Below are 24,889 nucleotides of genomic sequence, written 5' to 3'. Positions count from 1 at the left end.
ACTTGCAGCATAGTAAAGAGAATAAGATACGAGCACATGACTTGACATTGATTTCAGCTTCACTCAGCCTCACTCTGATTTTCTCCTTCCTGCTTCACGCACATTTACTTGCATTTGATGAAAAAATACCCCTACTTGGATTCTGCATCATAGAAATAGCAGTGAGTAAAATGCTTTTCTAACATAAGCACAATTCCATTAGCCTGGGTGCCAGTCTGTGTTCTGCTCTCTTGACAACTTATTTAGGGAATCGACAAACTCTGGTATACCGGCCCCATCATAATAAACAGATAATACTCCAAACTTTTTCAAATCAAGACATGTATTGCTTTTCACAGCTTGCTTATTCTCTCATCAACAACAAACACATTTATCAACTAGCTCCAGTTTTTGTTTTTCTAATAAAGTGCATTGCGGTTAAATTATGTGTAAATTCCAAGGCTGAATATTTAATGTTGATTGATCATACTGGCTGCCACCCACCTGCTCCTCCTCCTGTCCCCTTGGAGCCTGAGAGAGGAGAACTCTGGAATGGAGAGAAGCAGAGCATCATGGACTCTCTTAGCTCACATATGACAGATGGGGCATCATCGCTTCACCTCTCTATCCAGGTTACAGTGACAAGAGATGATATTTTATCAATGTATTTACAGTACACACTCACATAACCTCTGAATATCACCATTCACGTTACACACATTATTATAGATATCAGAAGTCTGACAAACATCCTTGAAAAAAACGTCTTTACATCCAACAGTCCGTCAGCCACAGCCCTCAACTCAATTACTACTGTGGATCATTTGATATGTGGTGTATTGAAATGAGTATTTACTGCAACAGATTATCTTGGATGCAAAGATCACAGCAGGCTGTCATTACACTATATCACAGAGTGAGAGAGAAAAAAAACATCAGCCTATAAACAGTGTATTTTGACATGCATAAGGACCTGCTATTCAACCACCATATACAATCCTATTATATCCATTCAACATGACTTATGACACATTCACTTTACATGGGCCTACACTATCCTATACTTTACTTAATTTTTAACGATATTTCCCTTCTCTTAATAGCCTACTGTCATTGGCATTACCAGGGGCAGCCAACCTCACCATAAGGGTTTATGCATGCATACAAATATATTCTGAGAAACCATGTTATTCTGAGAAATCATAATTCGGAGAAACTGAAAGTTAAGAGCTGCAGGAGATTCTAAATATTTCTTGATATATACATTTCCTTACCTGGGCATTCAGATCGGAGAGTGTAAAACCGCAGCGCGTATTGGACTCGAAGTACAGCTTAAGTTCAGTCAGTGACGAGTGATGAGCTGTGTCTGACTTTTCCTGTGATACTGCGCTAAAGGATAACACTCAAATCAGATCTCCGTCAACACCCTTCAACTATTCATGCATGCGTTCGATATAAAGTATGGAAGCATATGAGCTTATAGTTTAATTTCTGTGGGAAGGAGGGGATATGACCACTTCGAGATGTGCGTGGGCTCCCCCATCTGGTAGTTGACAAGCATTGTAGGCCTCCTGTTCCTGCGTAAATTACGCATAGGTTATTTGCGTCTCCAAATCCAAGATGATCAACTACTCCTTTTATTTAAATTAGGCCTAGTCATCATGATGCACATAGCATTCTGTTAATTTTTGCACTGTACAAACGTCACATTTTAGAGGGTTATTTTAAATTAGGCCTTGTCACTCACTATGCACCAATTTGTGCACTGTAAAAAACGTCACATTTAGTAGACCTGGCCTAGACTATTTTAGGCAAACTCTTGTGACAGACACAGGAAGAGGTTTGGTTCGACTGTGTTATATGGCCACCACCTTTTCATCTTACTCTCTCCAGTGTGTGTGTGTGCGTGCTTGCGTGTGTATGTGGATCCTGCTCCTTAAACCCTTGTAATAAGTCAATATCCAAAATGTAGCCCTGTGACCTCAGATTGTTCCTTCTCCAAATATTTATAATGAGGATTTCAGCCACTCTGACCCTTTGTAAAACATAATGAATAATGCAGGATTGATGCTTTGCAATTGTTTCAGGCGATCGGGAAAGCTCTGACTTGTGATTCAGCTGTATAAGTGCTTAGAGTGCTCAGAGGCTTCTTTTCAGAAATCTTAATTGGATGCGTGTAACATCCATCACACTGCTGTCATCCCAATGACTTTCTCACTGGATTATTTTCAAATAGAGAGAGGTAGTTCATTTATACAATAACCACACTCACAATATATGCACAAATTGTGCATACATCCTCAGGCATTCTACTTATTTATTATATAAAATGTATAGTCTCAATGTACTGACGTTAGTTTTTGTTAGCTGCTGGTGCACTCTGACACCATTTACAGAGGTCTTTATTTCAAATGAACTATTTGACCTAAGATTGTTTGAATGTTAAATAGATTCAAGAACAAGTGAGTGTGTGCATACTTATCTAGTATAGAAACATGTTGATTTAATACTTCAGGGGATATGTCATAGACCAAGATTATGCACAACTACATTTAAAGGCAGCAATTCTCTATAGAACATAGTTTTAAGTACAGGAGTAGGCTTAATCTCGGTCCATGAAACCGGCCCAGGTGTACAGCAAGGAACAGTTTAATGCCCCATGACATTTGTAGCTGGGAGCAAGAGCCTCTTCTCTGAGCATCTGTCTGGTCAACAATACCTGCTCGTCTCTGCAAGGAGATCCTAAATGACCTAACTCTTAAATCCTCTTTAAACCCTGCAATGTAGATCTCTCTTTTGTTTTCAATTATTAACGTGTTCCTCTAGATCTCTTTGAAATGTTAAGTACATGTTCCAACATATACCTTCAAAGCTTTTTAAGTCCAATGATCTGTGTCTAGCCAGCGCTCAACCATGTTAAGCATTAGCTAATCTGTCTCATGCTACCTGGATAGATTTTTCCTATTGCAGCCCTAATCCTGACGAGGGGGAATCAACTAAGGACCAGTTTAAAAGCTGCTTATCGAACCCTGCACTCTCGCTACTTAGCGAGCAGCTAGTGATAGCTTTTCAAACTCACAAGGTGCAACTTTAATTACAGCGAATCTGGAAGGATGGAGCTCACAGATGCAGAATTCCCAGCCGACACAGCAGCCATATGAAAAGGTGGTACAAAAATAGAGTTGGCAAGTCATTTTATATAGGAGAGATGATCTATTGCTGGTCATTGTGGTTCAACATTGTCAATACATGTGGCATACCTGTGTCATGGACAGGACAGACCAACACGTACATCAGCAGTGGATGGCCATCCTATCAGTGGATGGCCATCCTATCTGACCATAGAACATCAGCCGTCATCTTGGTTATTTCCCGACAATTGTGCATGTTGAATAGTTGACACTCAGCAGGTTTTCTACTGCGTACGTACAACTTTTCTGTTGGTCTGTCTTGTTCTTAGTGAGGATTGGAAATACGGTTTGAGAAAATCTACCCAAAGGGGAGTAACACCTGACTTTGTCCAAAAATCTTTTATTTTAATTCCAGTTTACAACAATATTTATTTTTGACATAAAGCTGGTCAGGTGGACATACATTCAATAGGCAGGTACAAGGGGATTTGAGGAAATAAAGGGAAGTTGACATCTGACCCTGTCGTAGAATAATTAAGAAAGGCAAAGGCAAAAATAAATTGAATGATGCAGAGTATGTCATCTTAGCATAGCAGGCAAAATCATGGATCAAACAATGAATAGAGTTGTAAACTACTGGCTTTGTCAGAGTATAGTCAAGACACTGACAGAAGATCAACCACCATAAAATGCGCACCTAGGCAGTGTTGACTAATGTAGGGCCATAATGTTGGAGGATGAGGGCTCGAAATAAATTACCTCTTTACTTAAAAACATATTGCGGTGAAGTACTAATTCATAAATAATGGGGCTATTTGCTAAAAAGCTTGATGTTCCATTATACAAGGCAGGTAAATGGTTAAGAGTGAGTGTGTTGGGTTGCTTTCTCAACAAAGTTATGCTTTGTTGAGAAACAAAGTTAGGCAAATTGTTTATATTGCAATGTGTACTAACAGGAAAAGCATTATGAAAGAGAAGAAGAGAGGCTTGAAGAGTGATGCCAAAAAAATAAGAGGGATGGCAGATCATAGGGTGGGTTCACGGTCTGTCCAACTCAAAAAAGTGTTGGCATAGAAAATCAATGTTAAAAAAAGGAGCCCGTAGTGTGGATCCTGGAGACTGGCTCTTCTGGGTCACTTCTGCTTCAGCCGGGCAGTTTTGAACTTGGACACCCTCTTTGGGGCCTCTTGGGGGACCTCGGGGGCCACCTCCTCCAGTTTCCTCTCTGGGATGGTGGGCAGCGCTGGCAGAGCAATGGTGAATTGGGGGATCGACAAGGGAATGGGCTCCTTCTCAACCACCGTGCCTGAAAAGGCCTGGATCAATGAGAAAGAATAAGATGGTGGTTAATGTGATGCTGTAAACTTGGCAGGACATAGACCACTCCTGCTCTAAGCATTTATTTAAGTTCAAAGAAATTGTGAACTAATCACCCCTGTCTCTTGCACGTTTTATACCGATGATCGTATTTATTGCACTGTACATTTAAATCATAAATGACTTAAATGTAAAATGTAAATTATCTCTCATGTTTCTTGTCTATTTATTGTATCTGTGCCGGTTTGTTGTATGTGTCTGAAGCACGGCTGTTGCTGTACTAAGAATTTCCCTAAAGGGACAAATAAAGTTGTTGGCACTGAATTGAAGATTTTTACAGTATTAGAATATTGATGGAGTATTGAATCAGGACCAACTGAGTTTACCTGAAAGCTGCTGGTGGGATGTAGGAGGACCCCGGTGGGGCTGTCCTCCTCCGTGATGCCGTCACTGGTGTCGCTGTATGTGTTCTCGTCATGGCTCAGAGTGCGTCCAAACGTCCGCCGCTCCTCGAAGTCGGCAGCGCTGCTCTCGCTGGTGTCACTACACACACTGCTCTCTCTGCTCCGGGACTTCAGGATTGACTTCCTGGGGATGGGCTCGCCGTTCTTCACATCCACAAACAACCTGACAAAAGGCCACAAACATACACCCAGTCAGCCATTATACCCAATCAGATCACAGAACTTGTTAATAGACAGACACCATACCAAATCAGAATAAAGAAATCTGGAAACATTCAGAGTAAACACCACTCCATATGCCATTTTTACATTTGATCCAAAATATTGCCAAAAATTCATACCAACCAAACATTTAACGATTGATGTGTAGCCTGTGTGTACCTGTAGAGGTCTGTGGGCGTAGTGATGTTGTGGAGCCCGTGGTGAGAGTGACCGTTGCTGGTGCCGTTCTTCTTTTTCCTCTTGGCTTGCTGCTTCTGTTCTTTCAGCTCACTGAACTTCAACATGGTGTTCTTCCCTGTGTTTATCCTCACCTGGAGAGAGAGGGAGGTGAAGTACATTGATTTACATAGCTCAAATAACATAATGGTTGACTGCGATGAGATTAATACGCTTCATACACACTGACCTTCTTAGGTTCCACCGTATGAGAGAAATAGATGGTAGGCAAACAGTCGCCTTCCTCCTCCTCTGCTTCATCTTCCTCCTCATCCCCCTCCCTGGTTGACTGAGCTGTACTGTTGAGTTGGCTGCCATTGTAAGGCACAAACGCCCTGCCTTTGCTCCTCTCATCATGTCCATTGACACGATGATGGCTGCCGCTACGTCCCTCCTTCTCTTCCTCAGAGGATGTTGTGTCATCGTTGCCATTGGTGTCTGCACTGTCAAACCGCCTGAAAACAATAGAAACAAAGTATCGAGCCGGGAGAAATCTAATCTTCACTATATTTTGTAATGAAACACAGGCGTGAAGGTGGATAGAGTGGCGCTGAATTACTCCTCAATTTGAACATCTATGCATTTTGTGTGTGTGTGTATTTAACTCTACCGGTGATGCTCCTCTTCGTGCTCCTCCTGCGCTTCCAGCTCATCCAGTCTGGCCCATAGCTCTTCCTCGGACAGCACTCTTCTCCTGCTCCCTCCATCTCCCTCTCCACTGCCCTCTTCGTCCTCCTCCTCCTCTATCTTCACAACAGCCTCCATCTTGGGCTTAGAGTGGGGCTTAAGAGCCACACGCAGCTTTCCTTTGCTGACCATTTCTTCAATACTTTCAACCTCTTCTCTGATGTCCACATAGTCCCCTTTAGCCTGAGGAAACAGAGAAGGGTATAAGTGTGTGTGTTTAAAATATTTGATCATATAAATAGATTTTCTGCACAGGGAGTTGTCTATCAGATAAGCTGGCTGAAGAGGATCCTAAAAACTCTTTATTATCACTGTAATTACACTTACGCCTGAGAGTTTTTCTAAATCCTCTGTAAACCCAACTCTGGCTTCAAAGTCCTTCCTCGTCTTGTGCAAGTCATCCAGCGCACTATTTACATCTAAAAAACAAAGCACAAATATTGTGTGATGGAATAAAAAAATCCGCCAGCAAGGGGTTAAACTCTTAACACAGTAAAAAAATATATATATGACAAACAGTTCATAACATTGCATGCCCTCGGTGCTACTTCGGATCATTAAATCTTCACAACAATTAAACCCCCGTTCGCTAATGGCAGCAGGGGCACCGTTGCCATGGCAACAGCGAGCCTTCAGCCGTACGTCTCGAAACGTTGGGGAAAGGTCAAGCGCGGACGGCCTGACAACTCAGCGGGGCTGTTTGACAGATCGCAGCGATCCATGTTTGCATTATGGCACTTAGTTGTGTAAAAGCGGCCTGGGCAGGGTCAGGGAAGGTTATGTCACATTCACGCTTCAGGTAAACACCAGTCTAATAATGGCCGCATCATCATCATACATTGTTATTTAGGCCCATCTGACGCTATATATTAAAGAGCTTTTTCGGGTGCAGAGTGAATACCAAAGGGGAGTGAAGGGGAAAAAACTCTATTTGGCAGGAGGGTTTAAGTCTGGACATATTGTGACAAAATAATTGCAGATGGCCAAAATCGATGAGTAACCAGCAAATAGCAATCTGAACATAATTCTGCATTTTCAATATAAATTAACTTGTATTGCAAATTATGACCAAGATGACTGTGTGTTATTACTTATTTGCTAATGCAATTGTAATTTGATACATAATGGTCCATCAGAAAAACCGTATCAAACATTCTAACAACCCAAGTATTCACAAAATAAGTAGCCATTCAACTTTTAGTTTGAACTGAGTGATCACCTCTTTTTCGGTTTGTCTGACAGCAAGTCCATGACAACAACCCCTGCTGGATGAACCGTGGTAGTGTTGAGAAGACATTCAAAACATGACCTCAATCTTTCTCAATAAGAATTTTCAGTAGCATACATTGCGAAACAATATATAGGCATACAATTGAGGAATTCTCTCGTTTTTAAAATAATATTAGTTATGTGGGTGTCAGAGTTGGGCATGGTGCCATGGTATCTGAGAAAATTCTAAATGGCTTCCAAAACAAACGCACGTTTCTTCCTGTGCTCCACGAGCTTCTGGGCCTGCTTGGCAGAGCACTTTGCAAACCAGTTGTCCCCCAGCAGCACGGTGATCTCATTGGTATGGACCAGCTCCCCAGGCATGAAGGCCAGAGGGCCAAATGGCACCTGTTACAGCAGAGGAGAAGGAGATCAACTTGCATTATTCAAGTTGAGTTCATGTTTCAACTTGACTTTCAATTGTTTTTATTGAATTTTTGTTGTATATACAGTACTTTATTTAACCTTTATTTAACAAGGCAAGTCAGTTAAGAAGAAATTCTTATTTACAATGACGGCCTACCAAAAGGCAAAAGGCCTCCTGCAGGGACGGGGGCTGGGATAAAAAAATAAAATAATAATAATACATAGGACAAAACAGACATCACGAGGAGACAACACTACATAAAGAGAGACCTAAGACAACAACATAGCATGGCACAACACATGACAACACAGCATGGTAGCAACACAACAACGTGGTAGCAACACATCTTGGTAACATGACAAAATACAGTACAAACATTATTGGGCACAGACAACAGCAGAAAGGGCAAGAAGGTAGAGACGACAATACATCACACAAAGCAGCCACAACTGTCAGTAAGTGTGCATGATTGAGTCTTTGAATGAAGAGATTGAGATAAATAAAAAAATGTCCGGTTTGAGTGTTTGTTGCAGGTCGTTCCAGTCGCTAGCTGCAGCGAACTGAAAAGACGAGCGGCCCAGGGATGTGTGTGCTCTGGGAACCTTTAGCAGAATGTGACTGGCAGAACGGGTGTTGTATGTGGAGGATGAGGGTTGCAGTAAATATCTCAGATAGGGAGGACTCCTCCCTAAGAGGGTTTATAAATAAGCATCAACCACTGGGTCTTGCGACAGTACCAGTCAAACGTTTGGGGAAATCTACTAAATTCAAGGGTTTTTCTTTATTTTTACATTGTAGAATAAAAGTGAAGGCACTGCATCTCGGTGCTAGAGACGTCACTACAGACCCTGGTTTGATTCCAGGCTGTATCACAACCGGCCGTGATTGGGAGTCCCATAGTGCGGCGCACAATTGGCCCAGCAATCTCCTCCAAAATAGCCCTTACACAGCCTAGAACTGTGTTGGGTCATTGTCCTGTTGAAAAACAAATGATAGTCCCACTAAGCGCAAACCAGATGGGATGGCGTATCCCTGCAGAATGCGGTGGTAGCCATGCTGGTTAAGTGTTCCTTAAATTATAAATAAATCACAGACAGTGTCACCAGCAAAGCATCCCCATACCTCCATGATTCACGGCGGGAACCACACATGCAGAGATCATCTGTTCTCCTTGACTGACCTTTATGTCTTAAAGTAATGATGGACTGTCTCTTTGCTTATTTAAGTTGTTCTTGCCATCATATGGACTTGGTCTTTTACCGAATATGCTATCTTCTGTATACCACCCCTACCTTGTCACAACACAACTGATTGGCTAATACGCATTCCTGCTGTGCAGGAAACTGTAATCGTTGTATCTGTCGAACTGCTTTGCTTTATCTTGGCCAGGTCGCAATTGTAAATGAGAACTTGTTCTCAACTTGCCTACCTGGTTAAATAAAGGTGAAATAAATAAAATAAAATATGGTCATCAGAAACAATGGCATAAAACTCACAGAGATTCGGGACAGAGTGTTGGCAGATAACATTACATTTGGAAATATTCACAATGTAAGCATAACAACTATTTCTAGAGTCCTGAAACAACATACATTCGGGATGAAGCAGTTGTACACTGTCCCCTTTGAGAGGAACTCTGAAAGAGTCAAGCAACTCAGGAACCAATATGTCCAGGTAAGATGACTATAAAATACAGAACTGGTTTTGAAAAACCAAACAGGGCAGAGGCACACAATGGCATGTTTTTAGGTATAATGTAAACTACCGTAATAGCCTAACTCTTATGTTACATTGTGGATTTATTTGAGAGTCATGGAGATTGAAGCCAGGCAAACAGCCCACATATTCATCTTTGTGGATGAGGCTGGTTTCAACTTGGCTAAAACACAGAAGCGAGGAAGGAATGTGATTGGGAAAAGAGCCACAGTGGATGTCCCGGGCCAGAGGGGTGCCAATATCACAATGTGTGCAGTATTATCCTCTGATGGATTGTTGTTACACAAACTGCTAATTGGGCCATACAACACCGAGCGTCTCCTTTCATTCCTGGATGACATCTATGGAAGTGTTGTGCCAGGTGAGAAAAGTGTTGCAGTGAGGCGAAATCGGCCAACGTTTGTAATTGTATGGGACAATGTGGCATCTCACCACTCCTGTGTGTGCAGTCAGAGTGGTTTGCAGCTCATCCCAGGATGGTGTCCCTTTTCCTCTCACCTTACTCTCCATTCCTCAACCCCATAGAGGAATTATTTTCCTCATGGAGGTGGAAGGTTTATGACCACCATCCACATGATCAAATGTCCCTCCTGGACACAATGAATGCTGGATGCCTAGACATATCTGCAGAAGATTGCCAGGGATGGACCAGGCATGCCAAAATATTCTTTCCTAGGTGTATTGCCCAAGATGACATAAGATGTGATGTGGAGGAGAACCTGTGGACTAGCATTTCTACTGTATCTGTAGATGGTGTATAAACAAATTATTGTATTTTGGAATCACTCAATGCCAAAAAACTACATAAAACATATTGAAGCATATTGCATCATGTCTGATATTCCTGTACATATACTGGGAGTGAATTCTAAACAGTAGATAGGTGTCGTTCTTTTTTGGTAATGCTACCTGTTCTTAGTGTTTTTAGGTCATTGTTTTTCGTGTGACAAAGTGTTCTTGTTGGTTGACAAACTTTGTGAGTGTTATGGAATAATGAGTTAATCTGAGACATGTATGGAGTGTTTTGGTAGTTTTAGTAAATTTTGGATATGAAATTAACTGCTGTGCCAAGCTGAAAGTTGGTTAGGAGAACTGTGTGAAGAGTTTTGAAAAAGTGACCTAAGTATTGAGAAAGGGGTCCTAAAGATTGTTTTTTACAATGTAATTGAAATGCATGCCAGGTGACTACGTCATGAAGCTGGTTGAGAGAATGGCAAGAATGTGAAAAGCTGTCATCAAGGCAAAGGGTGGCTACTTTGAAGAATCTAAAATCTATTTTGATTTAACAATTTTTTGGTTACTACATGATTCCATATGCGTTTTATTTATTAAATGTTTAACTAGGCACATCAGTTAAGAACAAATATTATTCATAATGACAGCCTACTCCGGCCAAACCCTAACCCGGATGACGCTGGGCCAATTGCGCGCCGCCCTATGGGACTCCCAATCACGGCCGGTTGTGAAACAGCCTGGAATCGAACCAGGTTCTGTAGTGATGCCTCTAGCACCGAGAATGAGTAATGAGTAGGTGTGTCCAAACTTTTGACTGGCACTGTATATTAGGGCAATTTAAACATGGTTCTGCATACTTTTGTACAAACTAAAAGTGAAGCTGAATAGCTGAAAGAAAAGGAGAATAGAAACTGATAGTGAAAGATAAGGCCTTCCCTACAACACACCATGTGTAAACATCTCAAAAGCACCCATCTCGCTGTATTAACTGCTGTGTTTTCGCTACAGATCAAGAGGGGACAATGGTTTGCGAATTCACTCGACACACCTCATAATAAACTGGAAATAATACCCTGCTATGGAAACTCACTCTCCAGTGCATTTACTGCATTTGACTGGACAAGATGGCGCCGACAGACACGTTCACCCTGTTTTCTAGCCAAATTTGCATTTCACATTTTTGTATTATTTCTTACATTTATTCAGAAAGTTTCCAGTATAATTTCATACTGCTGAAAAAAATGTTTGTTTTATCCACTTTGTATATGGGTGCTTACATTTATCCTATTTCACACATGTACAAGTTTGAATTGTTAATGTATTTGTCGCTGTTGATATTAGCTAAGAAACCCTCAGCTATTATCAATGGCAACCCTGAAGCAATTAGGGTTAAGCGCCTTGCTCAAGGGAACAGACAGATTTTTCACCTAGTTAGCTCGGCTACCTGCTACGGTTAGGATAAAAAAGTATTCTAGTCATGGCTTATCCTGTACAACTACTGCCATACACACCTTTTTCTAATCATATGCTGTCCATACATTAGATATACACACAGTGCCTTCAGAAAGTATTCAGACCCCTTGACTTAAAAAAAAAAAGTTTGCCTTAACACAACATTGTTTTTAAATTCCCCCCTCAATCTACACACATTACACCATAATGACAAAGCAAAAACAGGTTAATAAATTTTAGCAAATTTATTAAAAACAGAAATATTACATTTACAAAAGTATTCAGACCCTTTACTCAGTACTCCATTGAAGCACCTTTGGCAGCAATTACAGCCTTGAGTCTTCTTGGGTATGACGCTACAAGCTGCGCACACCTGCATTTGGGAATTTCATCCCATACTTCTCTGCTGATCCTCTCACGCTCTGTCAGGTTGGATGGCGAGCATGGCTGCACAGCTATTTTCAGGTCTCTCCTGAGATGTTCGATCGGGTTCAAGTCTGGCTAGGTCACTCAAGGACATTGAGACTTGTCCTGAAGCCACTCCTGCATTGTCATGGCTGTGTACTTAGGGTCATTGTCATGTTGGAAGGTGAACCGTCGTCCCAGTCTGAGGTCCTGAGTGCTATGGAGCTTGTTTTCATCAATGATCTCTCTTTAATTTGCTCTGCTCATCTTTCCCTTTATCCTGACTAGTCTCCCAGTCCCTGCCGCTGAAAAACACCTCCCACAGCATGACGCTGCCACCACCATGCTTCACCGTAGAAATGGTGCCAAGTTTCCTCCAGACGTGACTCAAAGAGTTCAAATTTGGTTTCATCAGGACCAGAGAATCTTGTTTTTCATGGTCTGAGAGTCATTAGATGCCTTTTGGCAAACTCCAAGCGGGCTGCCATGTGCCTTTTACTGAGGAGTGGCGTCATCTGGCCACTCTACCATAAAGGCCTGATTGGTGGAGTGCTGCAGAGATAGTGCCCTTCTGGAAGGTTCTCCTTTCTCCACAGAGGAACTCCAGAGCTCTGTCAGAGTGACCATCAGGTTCTTGGTCACCTCCCTGATCAAGGCCCTTCCCCCCTGCTTGATCAGTTTGGCTAGGCGGACAGCTCTAGGAAGAGTCTTGGTGGTTCCATTGAAGAATGATGGAGGCCACTGTATTCTTGGAGACCTTCAATGTTGCAGAGATTTTTTGGTACCCTTTCCCAGATCTGTGCCTAGACACAATCCTGTCTCTTCACTCTATGGACAATTGCTTTGACCTCATGGCTTGGTTTTTGCTCTGACATGCACTGTCAACTGTGGGACCTTATATAGAAAGGTGTGTGCCTTTCATGTTCCAAATCATGTGCAATTCATTTATCTCTGGTGGACTCTAATCAAGTGGCAGATAACATCTCAAGGATGATCAATGGAAACAGATGCACTTGAGCTCAATTTAAAATCTCATCACAAAGGTTGCTTTGTCATGATGTAATATTGTATGTAGCCTGATGGGAAAAATGTATTTAATACATTTTGGAATAAGGCTGTAATGTAAGAAAATGTGGTAAAAGTGAAGGGGTCTGAATACTGTATATATATTATCTGGATGCTCTGGACTCTGGACTCTTTTATTGATATTGCTCGTTCTGACATTTCTTAATAATTGATTTTATTGTGTGAGGGGGGGTTGTCTATTGTTATTGCATTTTGTTGCACCTGCGATAACATCTGCAAATCTGTGTGCGCAACCAATAAACTTTGATTTGATAAGAGAAAGATGGAACGTACCATGATGTCATAGGACACCTGATCTGGAAGAGTTTTGAGTCGATCCTCGAGGGTTTCATAGTCACCCTTTACCTTCGCCCTGAAAGTCCAAAGTTTTTTAATTTCAGTTAAAAAATGACACACACACAAAACATTACACATGCCCTTCCTGATCTACAGGTTATGTCTGAAAGGACACATAGATCTCGTGTTTAGCCTATCAAGGATGTAGTGAGTGGCTCGTGGTAGAACTAGTAATGTTATCTAGAAGCACAGTAGCACCATAACTCACAAGATGCTGTGTGTATGAGTGGTAGTGGCTGACTCCAATGCCATAGTCACTACATGGAATCGCTACACAAACTCACCAGTGCTGGATCTGACCTTCGCAGCCTTGCACCACCTGTTGTTAACAGAGTGACAATTATTTAGGTCAAACTTTGCATTTCTATTCTCTCTATAAAAAAAACTGTCAGAAGAACCCCCTCCATTGTAGTTGTTTACACTTACTCACTGGGGGAAAACAACACAGAAGCAAATTATCGGGAAGTTTATAGAGTATTTTGGTTAAACAGCTGTCAAAGATGAATTGTATCGAAATGTAAAAAGATCAAAAGCTTTTCTGAACCACCCAGTATATACTTACATACACAGGAGCACCAACCTGGGGGCAGGAAGGGGCATCTGCATACTTTGCAATGAATGTCATACCAGGAAGTAGCCTACTACAGTACTACACTTTGGGTAGAAGCATGTCCCAACACATTAGGCCCATGTTTCTATTTGAAAGGCATAAAGTTGCGCCCTCCATTGCATACTGCATGACTCCAATTCGAATGTAACACAACAAGAACATGACTTTGCCAACTGACTAACAGTAGCTAGCTAGCTGGCTCTTTCTTCACTGTTGTCCTGTACTGCATTTGCATTGCCAGTAAATGCCTTTTATTAAACATCATCAGTCATCAATGCCCTACACTTTGGATTGATATTCGCTTTACATTTAGATAAGATTAAAGTAGTTAGTTATGGATGTTGAATCTAGGATAATTTTTAATGGGCAGTAGGCCGGCCGCACAAGGAAATGCTTGTGTATTGTTACGTGCATGGTTAATTTGTTTACTTTCCATGCTTTGTACTTGCTGAAATAGATAAACATGGGTCAATAGAGAAATTGACAAACTTGATTATGCATACTCGATGGTTGTACACAACATGGCTTGTCCAGGATCCACGGTGAAATAAACAGCAAGCAACATGTGACCGCTACTTCAAGGAAGCTTCTAGAAAAAAAAGGTTTAGAAAATGTCCACGTTAAATTATCTGTCGAAGAGACCACGCGCGCATAAATGAATATGCAACCTGCTGAAAGAGAATGCATGTTAGGTCTCATCTCACGAAAATGCAAAACGATTTGCAAAATTCAGTTGTCGACCGCGTGAATATCAACACGCACAGCTCACGCTAGCCAGGTAACGTTAGCTACAGTAGCAAGCTAATTCATTGTTTTACCTTTTTATGCTCCACACGAAGTCTATCAACTCCTTGTGGGACCTCTATAATCATTTTATTTCTCTCAGCCATTTTCCCATGTAATATTTAGATGAAAACGTGACGTTTGTGAATACAAAACAATGTTCAGGGGTTGTAAGTCCTAAAAAAATGTTTATGAATGCAATTGCAGGTATTCCTGAGAGGCGTTTTCCTATTATTCATCAAAGGGGCAGTGGTAGATATCCAAGATTTCGGAAGTGAAACCATTTCACATTCTCATTTTAGGATTTCAGCATGATCTCCGAAATATCCACGGAATTATAATCCTCAATTGTTCAGCGTCCTCCTCATCGACCCAGCGCCATGTTCCTCTGCCCGTTTCCCGGTGTACTCTGGGTAAAATGCTCTCAAGCACAACAATGTTGCAAATGCATGAAAAATTATTACATATTGTAAACAATAGGCTACTGACATAGAGCATTTCCATTTCTCGCAATATTGTTAGATTAAACATATTACAAACGGTCTCTTTCCACATTCCGTGAGGTAAATTGACTGTATATATTGTGTGATCGGTTCCAACCCCCCCCCTCATTAAATGCCATAATATTTTAAACCCAGAGCGTTAGTTTATATTTGCACTTTCATTTGAGTCATTTAGCAAACGCTCTTAATACAGAGCGATTTACAGTAGCGAGTGCATACATTTACATAATTTGAAAATTAAATTAAATAGTTGTAAATTCACTGTAGTTGCAGAGCATTGGTTAAAACTTTATTCCATCAATCCAATTAGTATGATAGATTGAGGTTGTAAAATTACTGTAATTGTTTTTTTTAAACATTATTGTGAATTGTGCTAGATCGAATCTTCTACTTATGTTGCACCAATATATGATCATTTGCCAGATAGAGGACAGCATTACATTTGGGAAAATCAGTTATCTGTCTCTTTTGCTAAATATACTGTAAATTCAAATGGCAAAATCTCAGGAAAAGGTCACACAAGCTCAGGGCTACGTACGAAAACAAGCATTAAGCATTCAATTAAACGGAAATGGTACTGTTCTAAACAACCTGTTTAAAAAAGGTTGTGGGATCAGGTTCAAAATGTACCGCTGTCCTTTAAACAGTAATGTCCGCATCAAGCCACACCCCATCAGGGTGGCATATAATCTGGCGGGTAGGAGCATTGCGCAAGTAATCAAAATATTGCTGGATCAAATCCCCAAGCTGACAAAGTCGTTCTGCCCTTGAGCAAGGCAGTTAACCGCCGGGTGCCGATGACGTGGATGTCGATTAATGCAGCCCCCTGCACCTCTCTGGTTCAGAGGGGTTGGGTTAAATCCAGAAGACACATTTCAGTTGAATGCATTCAGTTGTACAAATATCATTTCAATTTAAGGATCTTTATTGGCATGGGAAACATGTTTACATTGCCAAAGCAAGTGAAATAGATAAACAAAAGTGAAATAAACAAAACATTTAAACAGTAAACATTACACTCAAAACAAATTTTATTGGTCACATACATGGTTAGCAGATGTTAATGTGAGTGTAGCCAAATGCTTGTGCTTCTAGTTCCGACAGTTCAGTAATATCTAACCAGTAGTCTACCTAATACACACAAATCTAAAAAAGATGGAGTAAGAATATGTACAAATAAATATATGGATGAGCGATGGCCGTGCGGCATAGGCAAGATGCAATAGATAGTATAAAATACAGTATATACATGTAAGATATGTAAACATTATTAAAGTGGAATTATTTAAAGTGACTAGTGATCCATTTATTACAGTGGCCAATGTTTCGAGTCTGTATGTAGGCAGCAGCCTCTCTGTGTTAGTGATGGCTGTTTAACAGTCTGATGGCCTTGAGATGAGACTGTAAAACAGCTTCTTCGGTCCCAGCTTTGACATCGGGTGCTGTATGTGTCCCGGGGGGCAGGTAGTTTGCCCCCGGTGATGCGTTGTGCAGATCGCACCACCCCTGGAGAGCCTTTCGGTTGAGGAGGGTGCAGTTGCTGTACCAGGCTGACAGGATGCTCTCAACTGTGCATCTGTAAAAGTTTGAGGGTTTTAGGTGACAAGCCAAATTTATTCAGCCTCCTGAGGTTGAAGAGGCGCTGCTGCGCTTTCTTCACCAAACTGTCTGTGTGGGTGGAACATTTCAGTTTGTCGGAGATGTGTACACAGAGGAACTTTAAACTTTCCACATTCCTCTGCTGTTTCCTGAAGTCTACTCTCATCTCCTTTGTTTTGTTGATGTTGAGTGTGAAGTTATTTTCTTGACACCACACTCTGAGGGCCCTCACCTCGTCCCTGTAGGCCGTCTCGTCCTTGTTGGTAATCCATCCTACAACTGTAGTGTTGTCTGCAAACGTGATGATTGAGTTGGAGGCGTGCATGGCCACGCAGTCATGGGTGAACAGGGAGAACAGGAGAGGGCTCAGAACGCACCCTTGTGGGGCCCCAGTGTTGAGGATCAGCGGGGTGGAGATTTGATTGATACCTACCCTCACCACCTGGGGGAGGCCCGTCAGGAAGTCCAGTACCCAGTTGCACAGGGCGGGGTCGAGACCCAGGGTCTCGAGCTTGATGATGAGTTTGGAAGGTACTATGGTGTTAAATGCTGAGCTGTAGTCGATGAACAGCATTCTCACATAGGTATTCCTCTTGTCCAGATTTTTTTATTTCACCTTTATTTAACCAGGTAGGCAAGTTGAGAAAAAGTTCTCATTTACAATTGCGACCTGGCCAAGATAAAGCAAAGCAGTTCGACAGATACAATGACACAGAGTTACACATGGAGTAAAACAAACATACAGTCAATAATACAGTATAAACAAGTCTATATACAATGTGAGCAAATGAGGTGAGAAGGGAGGTAAAGGCAAAAAAGGCCATGGTGGCAAAGTAAATACAATATAGCAAGTAAAACACTGGAATAGTAGTTTTGCAATGGAAGAATGTGCAAAGTAGAAATAAAAATAATGGGGTGCAAAGGAGCAAAATTAATTAATTAATTAAATACAGTTGGGAAAGAGGTAGTTGTTTGGGCTAAATTATAGGTGGGCTATGTACAGGTGCAGTAATCTGTAAACTGCTCTGACAGTTGGTGCTTAAAGCTAGTGAGGGAGATAAGTGTTTCCAGTTTCAGAGATTTTTGTAGTTCGTTCCAGTCATTGGCAGCAGAGAACTGGAAGGAGAGGCGGCCAAAGAAATAATTGGTTTTGGGGGTGACTAGAGAGATATACCTGCTGGAGCGTGTGCTACAGGTGGGAGATGCTATGGTGACCAGCGAGCTGAGATAAGGCGGGACTTTACTTAGCAGGGTCTTGTAGATGACATGGAGCCAGTGGGTTTGGCGACGAGTATGAAGCGAGGGCCAGCCAACGAGAGCGTACAGGTCGCAATGGTGGGTAGTATATGGGGCTTTGGGGACAAAACAGATTGCACTGTGATAGACTGCATCCAATTTGTTGAGTAGGGTATTGGAGGCTATTTTGTAAATGACATCGCCAAAGTCGAGGATTGGTAGGATGGTCAGTTTTACAAGGGTATGTTTGGCAGCATGAGTGAAGGATGCTTTGTTGCGAAATAGGAAGCCAATTCTAGATTTAACTTTGGATTGGAGATGTTTGATATGGGTCTGGAAGGAGAGTTTACAGTCTAACCAGACACCTAAGTATTTGTAGTTGTCCACATATTTTAAGTCAGAGCTGTCCAGAGTAGTGATGTTGGACAGGCGGGTAGGTGCAGGTAGCGATCGGTTGAAGAGCATGCATTTAGTTTTACTTGTATTTAAGAGCAATTGGAGGCCACGGAAGGAGAGTTGTATGGCATTGAAGCTTGCCTGGAGGGTTATTAACACAGTGTCCAAAGAAGGGCCAGAAGTATACAGAATGGTGTCGTCTGCGTAGAGGTGTATCAGAGACTCACCAGCAGCAAGAGCGACCTCATTGATGTATACAGAGAAGAGAGGCGGTCCAAGAATTGAACCCTGTGGCACTCCCATAGAGACTGCCAGAGGTCCGGACAGCAGACCCTCCGATTTGACACACTGAACTCTATCAGAGAAGTAGTTGGTGAACCAGGCGTGGCAATCATTTGAGAAACCAAGGCTGTCGAGTCTGCCGATGAGGATGTGATGATTGACAGAGTCGAAAGCCGTGGCCAGATCAATGAATACGGCTGCACAGTAATGTTTCTTATCGATGGCGGTTAAGATATCGTTTAGGTCCTTGAGCGTGGCTGAGGTGCACCCATGACCAGCTCTGAAACCAGATTGCATAGCAGAGAATGTATGGTGAGATTCGAAATGGTCGGTAATCTGTTTGTTGACTTGGCTTTCGAAGACCTTAGAAAGGCATGGTAGGATAGATACAGGTCTGTAGCAGTTTGGGTCAAGAGTGTCCCCCCCTTTGAAGAGGGGGTGACCGCAGCTGCTTTCCAATCTTTGGGAATCTCAGACGACACGAAAGAGAGGTTGATAGGGGTGGCAACAATTTTGGCAGATAATTTTAGAAAGAAAGGGTCCAGATTGTCTAGCCCAGCTGATTTGTAGGGGTCCAGATTTTGCAGCTCTTTCAGAATATCAGCTGAACGGATTTGGGAGAAGGAGAAATGGGGAAGGCTTGGGCGAGTTGCTGTTGGGGGTGCAGTGCTGTTGACTGGGGTAGGAGTAGCCAGGTGGAAAGCATGGCCAGCCGTAGAAAAATACTTATTGAAATTCTCAATTATGGTGGATTTATCAGTGGTGACAGTGTTTCCTATCTTCAGTGCAGTGGGCAGCTGGGAGGAGGTGTTCTTATTCTCCATGGACTTTACAGTGTCCCAGAACTTTTTTGAGTTAGTGTTGCAGGAAGCAGATTTCTGCTTGAAAAAGCTAGCCTTGGTTTTTCTAACTGCCTGTGTATAATGATTTCTAGCTTCCCTGAACAGCTGCATATCATGGGGGCTGTTCGATGCTAATGCAGAATGCCATAGGATGTTTTTGTGTTGGTTAAGGGCAGTCAGGTCTGAATGGGGCATGAATGGGGCATGTTTATTTAAGATGGTGAGGAAGGCATCCTCTACTGATGGGATGAGATCAATATCCTTCCAGGATACCCCAGCCAGGTCGATTAGAAAGGCCTGCTCGCTGAAGTGTTTCAGGGAGCGTTTTACATTGATGAGTGGAGGTCGTTTGACCGCTGACCCATTACGGATGCAGGCAATGAGGCAGTGATCGCTGAGATCTTGGTTGAAGACAGCAGAGGTGTATTTGGAGGGGAAGTTGGTTAGGATGATATCTATGAGGGTGCCCGTGTTTAAGGCTTTGGGGAGGTACCTGGTAGGTTCATTGATAATTTGTGTGAGATTGAGGTCATCAAGTTTAGATTGTAGGATGGCTGGGGTGTTAAGCATGTTCCAGGTTAGGTCGCCTAGCAGCACGAGCTCTGAAGATAGATGGGGGGCAATCAGTTCACATATGGTGTCCAGAGCACAGCTGGGGGCAGAGGGTGGTCTATAGCAGGCGGCAATGGTGAGAGACTTGTTTTTAGAGAGGTGGATTTTTAAAAGTAGAAGTTCAAATTGTTTGGGACCTGCATAGTAGGACAGAACTCTGCAGGCTATCTTTGCAGTAGATTGTCAGTTCTATCTTGTCTGAAAATGTTGTAGTTTGGAATTAAAATTTCAGAATTTTTGGTGGTCTTCCTAAGCCAGGATTCAGACACAGCTAGAACATCCGGGTTGGCAGAGTGTGCTAAAGCAGTGAATAGAACAAACTTAGGGAGGTGGCTTCTAATGTTAACATGCATGAAACCAAGGCTATTACGGTTACAGAAGTCGTCAAAAGAGAGCGCCTGGGGAAATAGGAGTGGAGCTAGGCAATGCAGGGCCTGGATTCACCTCTTCATCGCCAGAGGAACATAGGAGGAGTAGAATAAGGGTGCGGCTAAAAGCAATAAGAATTGGTCGTCTAGAACGCCTGGAACAGAGAGTAAAAGGAGGTTTCTGGGGGCAATAAAATAGCATCAAGGTATAATGTACAGACAAAGGTATGGTAGGATGTGAATACAGTGGAGGTAAACCTAGGTATTGAGTGATGAAGAGAGAGATATTGTCTCTAGAAACATCATTGAAACCAGGAAATGTCATTGCATGTGTGGGTGGTGGAACTAATAGGTTGGATAAGGTATAGTGAGCAGGACTAGAGGCTCTACAGTGAAATAAGCCAATAAACACTAACCAGAACAGCAATGGACAAGACATATCGACATTAAGGAGAGGCATGCTTAGTCGAGTGATCAAAAGGGTCCAGTGAGTGGAGAGGTTGGTTGGGGGTCACGGCGATTTAGACAGCTAGCCAGGCCATCGGTAGCAAGCTAGCATAGGATGGAGGTCTGTTATTAGCCACCTCTTGCGTTCAAATCAAATCAAATTGTATTTGTCACATACACATGGTTAGCAGATGTTAATGCGAGTGTAGCGAAATGCTTGTGCTTCTAGTTCCGACAATGCAGTAATAACCAACAAGTAATCTAACTAACAATTCCAAAACTACTGTCTTATACACAGTGTAAGGGGATAAAGAATATGTACATAAGGATATATGAATGAGTGATAATATGGTACAGAGCAGCATACGCAAGATACAGTAGATGGTATCGAGTACAGTATATACATATGAGATGAGTATGTAAACAAAATGGCATAGTTAAAGTTGCTAGTGATACATGTATTACATAAGGATGCAGTCGATGATATAGAGTACAGTATATACGTATGCATATGAGATGAATAATGTAGGGTAAGTAACATTATATAAGGTAGCATTGTTTAAAGTGGCTAGTGATATATTTACATCATTTCCCATCAATTCCCATTATTAAAGTGGCTGGAGTTGAGTCAGTGTCAGTGTCAGTGTCAGTGTGTTGGCAGCAGCCACTCAATGTTAGTGGTGGCTGTTTAACAGTCTGATGGCCTTGAGGTAGAAGCTGTTTTTCAGTCTCTCGGTCCCAGCTTTGATACACCTGTACTGACCTCTTCTTCTGGATGATAGCGGGGTGAACAGGCAGTGGCTTGGCTGCACCGCCTCAGATAGCGTCTCTCCAGTGAGCCATGTTTCCGTGAAGCAAAGAACGTTACAGTCTCTGATGTCCCTCTGGAATGCTACCCTTGCTCGGATTTCATCAACCTTGTTGTCAAGAGACTGGAAATTGGCAAGAAGAATGCTTGGGAGTGGTGCACGGTGTGCCCGTCTCCGGAGTCTGACCAGAAGACCGCCTCGTTTCCCTCTTTTTCTGAGTCGTTTTTTTGGGTCGCTGCATGGGATCCATTCCGTTGTCCTGTTTGAAAGGCAGAACACAGGATCCACGTCGCGAAAAACATATTCTTGGTCGTACTGATGGTGAGTTGACGCTGATCTTATATTCAGTAGTTCTTCTCGACTGTATGTAATGAAACCTAAGATGACCTGTGGTACTAATGTAAGAAATAACATGTCAGTAGATTAGTGGGGTTCCGTGTGGTAGAGGGGATTAATCCAAATCACACAACAACAACAAAAATAAAAACAATAGATATAGTTATAGAGGCCCAAGAAGAAAACATAATAATAATAAAAATAAATAAATTGTCCGATTGTCTATTCAGATAGCAGCCGGTAAGACAGCTAACGGTTAGCGGGCCGCAGATGGGCGTTCAGGTAACGTCGCGACGGAGGAGCCAGCTGGATAACTCCTTAAGGTAGATAATGTCGGCAGTCCAGTTGTGAAGGCCCGATGGGGCTCCGCGTAGGCAGTAAAACGGGTCCGGATAGGTGACTGCAGCCCAGGAGTGATTGACGGAGCTGACTAGCTCCGGAATAATTTATGTTTGCTCTGGAATCGACGAAAGCCGATAGTCACACGGATAGCAGCTAGCAAGCTGTGAGATCCAGGTATGAATGTCCAGAGAGCAGTTGAAATCCAGGGACACGGAGAAAAAATTGGTCCGGTATGTTCCGTTCCCAGCCGCGCTGCGCCATACAAAACTGGCGATAGATTTTCGAGCTAAAGGATAGCTGATGACCACAAACCGTGGTTAGCTGAATACTAATGATTTGCCAGTAAAGAAGCTAACTATCTTCTGAACTAGCTTCTGATTAGCTTCTGGATTCGCTTCTGGGCTAGCTTCTGGCTAGCTTCTGGCTAGCTTCTGGCTAGCTTCTTGGAGTTTCTGGCTAGCTTCTTGGAGGATTACAGATTTGAGGTAAATAATACTTTTTTATAAATATAAATTGGTTGCGGGTTGCAGGAGAGTGTTTTGAAGATGAGTTGATGATAAATAAAATGTATGTGAAAAAAAAGTTGTAAATATATATATATATATATATATACGGGACACGACAAGACGAGGACAAAAGACGTCTGAACTGCTATGCCATCTTGGAAACGAGAAACCCAGAGGGCAGTGTGCAGTGTGGTTGAGATTGCGTGGTCTGTGGACCTATTTGGGCGGTAAGCAAATTGGGGTGGGTCTAGGGTGTCAGTTAGCGTGGAGGTGATATGGTCCTTGACTAGTCTCTCAAAGCACTTCATGATGATGGAAGTGAGTGCTACGTGGCAGTAGTCGTTTAGCTCAATTACCTTAGCTTTCTTGGAAACAGGGACAATGGTGGCCCTCTTGAAGCATGTGGGAACAGCAGACTGGGATAAGGATTGATTGAATATGTCCGTAAACACACCAGCCAGCTGGTCTGCGCATGCTCTGAGGACGCGGCTGGGGATGCCGCCTGGGCCTGCAGCCCTGCGAGGGTTTACACGTTTAAATGTTTTACTCAAGTCGGCTGCAGTGAAGGAGAGTCCGCATGTTTTGGTTGCGGGCCATGTCAGTGACACTGTATTGTCCTCAAAGCGGGCATAAAAGTTATTTAGTCTGCCTGCGAGCAAGACGTCCTGGTCCTTGACGGGGCTGGTTTTCTTTTTGTAATCTGTGATTGACTGTAGACCCTGCCACATACCTCGTGTCTGAGCCGTTGAATTGTGACCCTACTTTGTCTCTATACTGACGCTTAGTTTGTTTTATTTCCTTGCAGAGGGAATAGCTACACTGTTTGTATTCGGTCATGTTTCCGGTCACCTTGCCCTGGTTAAAAGCAGTGGTTCGTGCTTTCAGTTTCACATGAATGCTGCCATCAATCCACGGTTTCTGGTTTGGGAATGTTTTAATCGTTGCTATGGGAACGACATCGTCAATGCACTTTCTAATGAACTTGCTCATCGAATCAGCGTATTCATCAATGTTGTTGTTGGAAGCAATGCGGAACATATCCCAATCCACCTGATCGAAGCAGTCTTGAAGCGGAGTCAGATTGGTCGGACCAGCGTTGAACAGATCTGAGCACGGGAGCTTCTTGTTTTAGTTTCTGTCTGTAGGCAGGGAGCAACAAAATGGAGTAGTGGTCAGCTTTTCCAAAAGGAGGGCGGGGGAGGGCCTTATATGCGTTGTGGAAGTTAGAATAGCAATGATCCAAGGTTTTACCAGCCCTGGTTGCGCAATCGATATGCTGATACAATTTAGGGAGTCTTGTTTTCAGATTAGCTTTGTTAAAATCCCCAGCTACAATGAATGCAGCCTCAGGATATGGGGTTTCCAGTTTGCAAAGAGTCAAATACTGTTCGTTCAGGGCCATCGATGTGTCTGCTTGGGGGGAAATATATACAGCTGTGATTATAATCAAAGAGAATTCCCTTGGTAGATAATGTGGTCGACATTTGATTGTGAGGAATTCTACGTCAGGTTAACAGAAGAACTTGAGTTCTTGTATGTTGTTGTGATCACACCATGTCTTGTTAATCATAAGGCATACGCCCCAGAAAGATGTTTGTTTCTGTCTGCGCGATGCGTGAAGAAACCAGCTGGCTGCACCGATTCCGTTAGCGTCTCTCGAGTGAGCTTGAGGTAGTCACCTCATGCAAATACTTGGGAGTATGGCTAGACGGTACAGAGTCTTTCTCTCAGCCCATATCAAAGCTGCAGGCTAAAGTTACATCTAGATTTGATTTCCTCTATCGTAGTTGCTCCTCTTTCACCCCAGCTGACAAACTAACCCTGATTCAGATGACC

At 42.6% G+C, this 24,889-nt stretch overlaps 2 protein-coding genes across 6 annotated transcripts in view; both read right to left on the bottom strand.

Annotated features, from left to right (window-relative positions):
- LOC124034853 (zinc finger protein 536-like) overlaps positions 1-1,446 on the bottom strand; it is a 49,783-nt gene extending 48,337 nt beyond the window's left edge. The window contains exons 1-2 of one of the 2 annotated variants that reach the window (XM_046348272.1): positions 1,254-1,446; positions 484-526 (exon numbers count right to left, since the gene is read on the bottom strand). The gene's annotated coding sequence lies outside the window, so the exon portion shown is untranslated. The remainder of the gene's footprint in view (positions 1-483; positions 527-1,253) is intronic. The other variant, XM_046348274.1, reaches the window with a different exon arrangement.
- A 2,054-nt stretch (positions 1,447-3,500) lies between these two features.
- On the bottom strand, positions 3,501-15,193 carry LOC124034813 (unconventional prefoldin RPB5 interactor 1-like). 4 transcript variants are annotated; one of them, XM_046348261.1, is made up of 11 exons: positions 14,811-15,193; positions 13,667-13,701; positions 13,320-13,398; positions 7,498-7,633; positions 7,236-7,278; positions 6,344-6,435; positions 5,940-6,199; positions 5,520-5,784; positions 5,273-5,424; positions 4,814-5,054; positions 3,501-4,426 (listed from the first exon to the last, which is right to left on the bottom strand). In XM_046348261.1, the coding sequence occupies exons 3-11, from the start codon at positions 13,376-13,378 to the stop codon at positions 4,244-4,246; spliced, it is 1,431 nt and encodes a 476-aa protein (XP_046204217.1). In that variant the 5' UTR covers positions 13,379-13,398; positions 13,667-13,701; positions 14,811-15,193; the 3' UTR covers positions 3,501-4,243. The 4 variants fall into 4 exon arrangements, with proteins under 4 accessions (XP_046204217.1, XP_046204219.1, XP_046204223.1 ...); XM_046348263.1 differs by having other exon boundaries at positions 13,667-14,581; positions 14,811-14,841; XM_046348267.1 differs by lacking the exon at positions 14,811-15,193 and adding an exon at positions 14,496-14,581.
- Between the last annotated feature and the right edge of the window lie 9,696 nt (positions 15,194-24,889).

This window comes from Oncorhynchus gorbuscha, linkage group LG01 (genome assembly GCF_021184085.1).
Source record: "Oncorhynchus gorbuscha isolate QuinsamMale2020 ecotype Even-year linkage group LG01, OgorEven_v1.0, whole genome shotgun sequence".
In the NCBI taxonomy this organism is placed as follows: Eukaryota; Metazoa; Chordata; class Actinopteri; order Salmoniformes; family Salmonidae; genus Oncorhynchus; species Oncorhynchus gorbuscha.
This window is presented reverse-complemented; position numbering and strand designations above follow the sequence as displayed.